This window comes from Ovis canadensis, chromosome 3 (assembly GCF_042477335.2).
Source record: "Ovis canadensis isolate MfBH-ARS-UI-01 breed Bighorn chromosome 3, ARS-UI_OviCan_v2, whole genome shotgun sequence".
Classification (NCBI taxonomy): Eukaryota; Metazoa; Chordata; class Mammalia; order Artiodactyla; family Bovidae; genus Ovis; species Ovis canadensis.
The window spans coordinates 97,306,409-97,314,561 of record NC_091247.1 but is presented as its reverse complement, the minus strand read 5'-3'; the positions used below and the strand labels follow the sequence as shown (position 1 = coordinate 97,314,561).

At 45.1% G+C, this 8,153-nt stretch overlaps 1 protein-coding gene across 2 annotated transcripts; it reads right to left on the bottom strand.

Annotated features, from left to right (window-relative positions):
* Positions 1-2,637: 2,637 nt before the first annotated feature.
* LOC138438149 (etoposide-induced protein 2.4 homolog) lies at positions 2,638-4,716 on the bottom strand. 2 transcript variants are annotated; one of them, XM_069586350.1, is made up of 2 exons: positions 3,297-4,714; positions 2,638-3,003 (listed from the first exon to the last, which is right to left on the bottom strand). In XM_069586350.1, exon 1 carries the CDS (start codon positions 4,529-4,531, stop codon positions 3,509-3,511), a length of 1,023 nt encoding a protein of 340 aa, XP_069442451.1. In that variant the 5' UTR covers positions 4,532-4,714; the 3' UTR covers positions 2,638-3,003; positions 3,297-3,508. The 2 variants fall into 2 exon arrangements, with proteins under 2 accessions (XP_069442451.1, XP_069442452.1); XM_069586351.1 differs by lacking the exon at positions 2,638-3,003 and having other exon boundaries at positions 3,545-3,748; positions 3,861-4,716.
* Positions 4,717-8,153: the final 3,437 nt, after the last annotated feature.

Sequence of the window (8,153 nt, the reverse complement as noted above, 5' to 3'; positions counted from 1 at the left end):
GTTTGAATGTTGAGGAGCTCTAGCTATCCGGGGAAGAAAGCTCTGCTTTTCTCTTCACCGCACATACAGAGTGTTGATCGTATTGGCCTTTGTTGTTTGATGCTGTTTAGCAATTGAAGAAAAGGCTTCATTTCCCAGTTTCTTCCACGCAAAACAGTGCAGCTGTGAGAGGCCTACCAGCCCTGAAAGGCCTGCTAGAGTTGTTACACTGGATTTTTATCAAGGTTTCTTGAAAACTGCAGCATGCCTAACTCTGTTGATGCGTGAAACCAGATCTTAGTTTGAGGCTACTGATCATGTTTAGTTTGCCCTTTAGGTGACAGTGCTTTGGGATGAACTCCAAACTCGGAGTTGCAAGTACCCTGTTTCTGTCTAGAAAACTCATTTCATTCAGAGGCATTCCTGCACTGAAGAGAAGGGGGGCTCAACAATGTTCTTCAGGCAGCTTTGAGGCCACACAGCTCTCTGGCTTTCAAATGGGAAAAATACTACTTTTGCCATCAGGCCTCTAAGGTTGACACACACCATACTGACCTGCAATTTCTGACAAGCAAAAATAGACCCCTGGGAGGCACTAGGAGCTGCTATGCTTAAACTTTTGTGGGCAAGGAGTGCTATATGTCGTAGATGGCAGCCCTCTTTAGTTATTTGGTACATTTGGAACTTCCAAAGGCCTATTAATGTTCAGAGGAAAATTGTATCATTTTCACACTGGGTATAATGTCCAGTCTCCCCTGGAGGGAGAGAGACATCAGGTGTGAACTTCCAGGATGGCTGAAAACAACACTGTTCTATTAATACTATTTTTAAAATCAGTGCTGCTCAGGTTGACTCTAAGGCAAACTGGCATTGCACTTAAGATCAGCTACAAGTGTGTTCTTGACCCTTTTGAAAGCTTTGGAAATCTAGCTATCCAAGGAATAAAGCAGTGCCCTGACCTTAACTCAGCATGAAAAAGAGTTGATCTTAACAGCTAATGTCACTGGATGCTGACTTGGAGCCGCAGAAAAGACTTCTAGTTCACGGGTGCTCCTTCAAGGAGAACAGTGCTGCGGGGAGAGCCACAGGAATCTTGCAACACATACTAGGTTGACTGCCCTGGAGTAAGTAAGGCTTCATGGAAACTGCCGTGTGCCTTACTTGGTTGGAGAGAAAAGTGTCCCTTACTTTGAGGCCAGTAGTCATGTTTAGTTTGCTCTTAGCTAGAGAGTCTTCCAGGATGAGCTCCTAGCAAGGGATTGCTTCCTTCCAGAAACCTCCATTGTCCTTCCAGAGGCATTCTAGTGGTTAACACAAGATGGGGAACCACAGGGTCTAGGCAGCTTGAAGGCAATGAGTCTTTAGCATTTAAATGAGGAAAATACTGCTTTTGCCATCAGGATTCAAACTCAAGTTGACACACAGCAGACTTACCTGCAGTTTCTGACTAGTGAAAAGATACCTGGGACACACTGGGCCCTTCCATGAATAAACTTGTATAAGCCAGGAGTGCTGTGTGTAGTGAAATACATGCTTGATACTGCTCTGGTTAGGCCTAGGTGCCTTAGGATCTTACAAAGGCCTAGCAATGTACGTGCAAAAACTACACAATTTTCACACTGGATCTAATGTGTAATTTCTGCTTGAGGGGGAAAAATATCAGATATGAGTTCTCAGGGTTAATGGAAAGAAGGGGTTTTTTTAAACCAGTGCAACTCAGGTTTACTTTTTGAGGCAGACTGGAATTGCACCTGAGACCAAATACAACTGTATTCTCTGGCTGTTTGGAAGCTCTGGACACCTAGCTCTCCAAGGGAGAAAGCAGTGTGTTGACCTTCACTCTGGATACAAAGAGTTGGTCCCAAAGCCTATGTCACTTTCTGCTGCCCAGGAGCTGCAGAAAAGCCTCGTGGTATACAGTGTTCTTCTAGGGAAAATGGCGCTGTGGCGAGAGTCTTAGGAGCCTTGAAATGCAAGCCAAAGTTACTGCACTAGCTTCAGCAGGGCTTCAGGGAAACTGCTGCATGCCTACCTTGATTGGATGGAAGAACTGGACATTCCTTTGAGGTTAGTGGTCACATTTAGTCTGCCCTTTAGCCAGGGAGTGCTGTGGATGAGCTCCTAGGAAGGGATTACAAGCACCCTTTTCTTTCGAGAAATCTTACTTGTCCTCACAGAGGCATTTCAGTGGTGAACACAAGACAGGCAACAAAGTATTTCTCAGGCAGCTTGGAGGTTGCCGCACTCTAGCCTTCAAACGAGGGCAATACTGGCTTTTCCCATCAGACCCCAACCTCAAGTTGGCAGATGCCATATTTGCCTGCAGTTTCTGAGCAGTGAAAATAGATGCCTGGGACACACTTAACCCTCTCACGAATAAGCCTGTGTACACAAGGGGCACCGCATGTGGTGAAATGTATACCTGAGTTACTGCACTGGTTAGGCCTAGGTGTTTTTGGATCTTCCAAAGGACTAGTAATGTTCAAGGAAATAGTGCACAGTTTTAAAGCTGAATCTAATATCTAATTTCCATTTGATGTACTGCACATATTTTTTTTCTCCTACAAGGGAATAATAAATTGCATTTGTATTAATTCCTATTTGAAAGAAAACACAAACATTTTATTTTATTTTATTTTATTATTTTTTATTTTCAGGTTTAATGGGTTTAATAAGTTTACCCCTTCAGTTCCTATTTGCAGCACCCAATATTCCTTTGAAACACCAGACAGACCCAGCAGTGGCCAACAGTCAAGATCAGACCTCCAGAGTTTAAAAGTTCAGGTTCTCTGAGCATTCTGTGTTGCAGTGGCACTTGTCCGAAATTGGTACCTCCCTATCTTTGGGGAGCTTTAAATGTACCAGTGAAAAAAGCTTTTTCCCCTGCAAGGGGAAGAAAGAAAGTCATTCCTCAAACCCAGCGGAGATCTGGCTGTGAGGTCTTTCTTCTGTCCCATGTCTTCAGGCTTGTGTTTTTTTGTTTGTTTTTTTTTTTTGCAGTGGAGCAAGAGACCAAAATCTAACCTGAGTTACAAGAAACAAGACAGTGATGGCTATAAAGGGAGTAACGAGGAGCAGCGGAGCCTCCTGTCCCTCCCACATCCAATATATGTGCTTCACAGAAAAACAAAAAACAGGTCCACAAAACACAACAGCTAAAATTACAAAAATCCATTCATCCAAGGGTGGTGGGAGGCAGAAAGGGAAAATGGAAGGGAAATGGCACAGGGAGAAAGAGTATTCAAATCAGTCCAGGCATGGGGCTGGCAAATGCTAGAAAAGAGCTGCAGAAAAACCTGTGGTCCTTTCAGACTCACCAGTGTTTAAAATCCATACTGGTCGCAGGAAGATTCTGCCTTACATGCACCAGAGACAAAAATCTGGATTCCTCAGAGAGAAAGGAATGTGGGCAGGGCCCTTGGCAGGGTGGGCCCTGCCTTCCCTGGGAGGGGATGGAGGTGAACCAGGAGAAGAGCTGCCGCAGCATCCTTCCAATCCACCCGGCCCCTCCAGATGGCGGGTGACCGACTCAGTGGCCTGCAGCAGCCTTCAGTTTGGCAGGAGACGGGTGCGGTGAGGGTAATTTTTCTGCAGAAGTGGAGCTGCTCAGGGCTGACTGCAGGTAGACTGTCTTGTGGAAGAGTCTGTTGCTTAAGAAAACCACCAAGGAGAAGAGGTGCAACTGGAAAAGGTATGCTTTGCCAGGGGTCTTTGCTTCATTGGCGCTGATAATGAATAAAGGAAAGAGGATAGAGAAGAGGCAGCCACTGACAATGTAGGAGGACTGCATTGCTGTGAGGAAAGCCAGGGGCAAACCAAATCCAAAGTAGTAAGGCCAATTCCTTTCTATGTTTGACAACCGCTGGTGCATTTCAATTCCTTTATTGAACCAACGATATTCGAAGCAGTACAGTGAGCAGAGGAGAGACATATGCAGGAGGCTAACCAGCTGGCCAACAAGATGGATGGGAAAGAGACTCACAAACATCCCCTGGAGCAGAAAGAGAGCCTGGAGCAAGAGGTTGAAGAGCATGACAGCAATTATTTTGCTGACACTAGGAAATGGGTGAGGCTTCCTCCCGGATACCTCGAATGCCAGGTCAGCTATATCCTGAAACCAAATCGCGTTCACGACTTTGCTGAGCACAAAGAGGGGGAGCACCCAGAGAGCGCTGAAAATTGATGTGAGGAAGAACTCCAGCCACGACCAGACATCCCCGTGTAGCGATGGGTCACCAATAATCTGGGCTGTCACTGATTGAAGGACGGGAATAAACACTCGATAAAACAAGAGGAGACTGAGCCAGAAAACTCCACCATTCCAAGCGCAGCACTGGAAAATTCTGCTAACAATGCGTGGTTCACTCTCCTGCTTCCTCTCTATGCTCTGGGCTCTCCTCTGAGCCAGGACACTGCTTGCCCTTCTTCGACGCTGCTCCTCTCTCTTTTGTTGAATTCGAGCATCTAGCTTTGAGATGGTACAAATTCCCCAGATGGAGTCTTTGATTCCCCTGGCAAGATCCTGCAGAAAGGTTTTGACACTGTCAGCCATCTCTTTACCGCCCAAACTATCAACTACACAAAGGAGAGAGAAGTGTCCCCAGATTTCTCATCATGAAGGACCCGGCAGCTTCGCCGCCGCGGCTCTGGCTCCGGCTCCAGCCGGGTCCCTCGCCCACCGCGAGCCCGCTCGTCTCCTCCAAGCCCCTCCGCACCGGGTCGCACGCTCCTGCCCGGGCACTGCCAGAGCCGGGGCGGCTGCGCCCGCACTGGGCATGCCCGGGCTGCACGGGGCCGCTGGGAAGTCAGGCCAACACAAACATTTTATAGTGTGAAACAAGACTTTTCTGACACACTATAAGGCTTTGAAAGATGATGCTGTGAAAGTGCTGCACTCAATATGCCAGCAAATTTGGAAAACTCAGCAGTGGCCACAGGACTGGAAAAGGTTAGTTTTCATTCTAATTACAAAGAAAGGCAATGCCAAAGAATGCTCAAACTACTGCACAATTGTACTCATCTCACATGCTAGTAAAGTAATGCTCAAAATTCTCCAAGCCAGGCTTCAGCAATACGTGAACCGTGAACTCCCTGATGTTCCAGCTGGTTTTAGAAAAGGCAGAGGAACCAGAGATCAAATTGCCAACATCTGCTGGATCATCGAAAAAGCAAGAGAGTTCCAGAAAAACATCTATTTCTGCTTTATTGACTATGCCAAAGCCTTTGACTGTGTGGATCACAAGAAACTGTGGAAAATTCTGAAAGAGATGGGAATACCAGACCACCTGACCTGCCCCTTGAGAAATCTGTATGCAGGTCAGGAAGCAGCAGTTAGAACTGGACATGGAACAACAGACTAGTTCCAAATAGGAAAAGGAGTACATCAAGGCTGTATATTGTCACCCTGCTTAACGCTGGACTGGAAGAAACACAAGCTGGAATCAAGATTGCCAGGAGAAATATCAATAACCTCAGATATGCAGATGACACCACCTTTATGGCAGAAAGTGAAGAGGAACTAAAAAGCCTCTTGATGAAAGTGAAAGAGGAGAGTGAAAAAGTTGGCCTAAAGCTCAACATTCAGAAAATGAAGATCATAACATCCGGTCCCATCACTTCATGGGAAATAGAAGGGGAAACACTGGAAACAGTGTCAGTCTTTATTTTTTTGGGCTCCAAAATCACTGCAGATGGTGACTGCTGCCATGGAATTAAAAGACGCTTACTCCTTGGAAGAAAAGTTATGACCAACCTAGATAGTATATTCAAAAGCAGAGACATTACTTTGCCAACAAAGGTCCGTCTAGTCAAGGCTATGGTTTTTCCTGTGGTCATGTATGGATGCGAGAGTTGGACTGTGAAGAAGGCTGAGCACCGAAGAATTGATGCTTTTGAACTGTGGTGTTGGAGAAGACTCTTGAGAGTCCCTTGGACTGCAAGGAGATCCAACCAGTCCATTCTGAAGGAGACCAGCCCTGGGATTTCTTTGGAAGGAATGATGGTAAGGCTGAAACTCCAGTACTTTGGCCACCTCATTAGAAGAGTTGACTCATTGGAAAAGACTCTGATGCTGGGAGGGATTGAGGGCAGGAGGAGAAAGGGACGATGGAGGATAAGATGGCTGGGTGGCATCACGGACTCGATGGACGTGAGTCTGAGTGAACTCCGGGGGTTGGTGATGGACAGGGAAGCCTGGCGTGCTGCAGTTCATGGGGTCTCAAAGAGTCAAACACGACTGTTACTGAACTGAACTGATTAGGCTTTGAGTTCTCCTATCCTACAGAGCACAAAACTGATAGCATTTGCTCATTCTTTTTAGAAACAGAGGTCTTCAGGTGTCTAAAACCATTCATCACCTGTGAAAAGATTCTCTCCAGTTCTGTAGAAAGAAATGTCACTGGCTATAAACTGCTTTTATCTGAGTTTGAAGAGACATGTTCTTAGCTTCCTGGGGAAGCTGACTTCCTCCGCCGTCTTAACGGGTTTCATTCCAAATCACCCTTGAAACACTGCTTAAGACAGCTATAGCAGAAGCTGTGGAATGGCAGTTTCACAAGTACCACAAACTATTTATGAGCAGCTGAAAACTGTGGGAATAGCTGCCTATTCATAACCACCTTTGCCTCTAACATTGTTTCTCTGGCTTCTTAGGACTTTCCCTCTACCTGGTATAAGCCTCACCAGCAGCCTGAACAGCTTCCACTCAAAGTGTTTTCTTGAGTGCTATGTCTCGATGAGATTCACTTTTGTTTAAAATATGATGTGTTTTTTCATGTCTTTGCTATATGTCAACACAAGCTTCTGAAGTCAAGTATATTTTCCAGGCAGAGAACAATGTGCTTAACATAACCACAGCTTAGAAAACAACTAAACTGTCCTTCCTATAAACACATTTAGGGGTGAGGCATACCATGTGGGGGACTTTGGTTACCACTTGTCTTTAGATACTGGAGCTCTGGTCATGTTCACAAGAGCATCATCAAACATTCATGTTCAAGTTGATCAGAGCAGTCCCTAAAGTAATCATACTTTGTGTAGCCCTCTTGTAAAACTGCCAGGACTCCTATGGTATGAGTTCTTCAAAGTTGGCTATTTCAGAGGCCTCCTCAATAATCTGAGAAACTCACTGTACTCTGCAGCAGGAAGAGGTTTTAGCTGCCATTCTCACTTTGAGGCCTGGGTACAAGAGAAAATCAACATCTCTTAGGGAAACACCAGGAAGATCAGATCTTTCCTTAACGTATTCAGGCCTACAGCCAGAGGGTTGTGTTTGAGCTCCTACAGGAAAACAACAGATTGTATTTCTATAATTCCCATTTTAAAGAAAACAGAAATGTCCACATCGAGTGAAACAATGCTTTCCCAACACACAATTAAGCTTTGAGCTCTCCTCTCCATAGAGCACAAATCAGATAGTATTTGCTCATTCTCTCTTAGAAACAGACATCTTTCAGATGTCTCAAACCGTTCAAGATTGTCTCCAAGTTCTGTAGAGAGAAGCAACCCTGTGTATAGTTTTTTTTCAATCTAGGTTGGAAAAGATACTTTCTTCATTCCATGAGACACCTGACTTTTTGCTGTTGGAATGGGTTTCCTTTGAAATTACCCTTGGAACACTACGTTTAAGGCAGCTATAACACAAGCTATGGAATGGCAACATTTTAGGTCCCTCAAACAGTTTATGAGCTTCTTCCCATTGGAGGCCAAAGCTGCATATTCAGAACCCGTCCTCTGTCTCTACTGTCATTCCTCTGGTTTGTGAGAAGCTTGGACTTTTTTCTCCTTGATACAAGGCTTGCCATCAGTGGATAGTTTTCAATCCAAATGTGTGTAGGGTGCTGAGTCTAGCACAGGTTCACTGTTGTGTAAATACAATACCTAGACTTCCATGTCCATGGTACAAGTCAATATATGCCTCTGAACTCAAGTATATCTTTCCCCCTAGCAAAGCTCATTGTGCTTGACATAGCCACAGCTTAGAAGATGACCAAACTGCCCTTCCTATAAAAGTGTCCAGAACTAGAGCATACTCATGACAGGCTTTGATTACTGTCTTCAGCAACTGAAGCTGTGATCAGGTTCAGAGGAACATTAACAAACGTTCATTTAAAAGTTGATCAGAGTAGTCCCTAAAGTAATCACATATTGTGTAACCCTCTGATAAAACTGCTAGA

Excerpts from the sequence above, each read along its gene's own strand:
- LOC138438149 (XM_069586350.1), bottom strand. The coding sequence starts at position 4,531 with ATGGCTGACAGTGTCAAAACCTTTCTGCAGGATCTTGCCAGGGGAATC.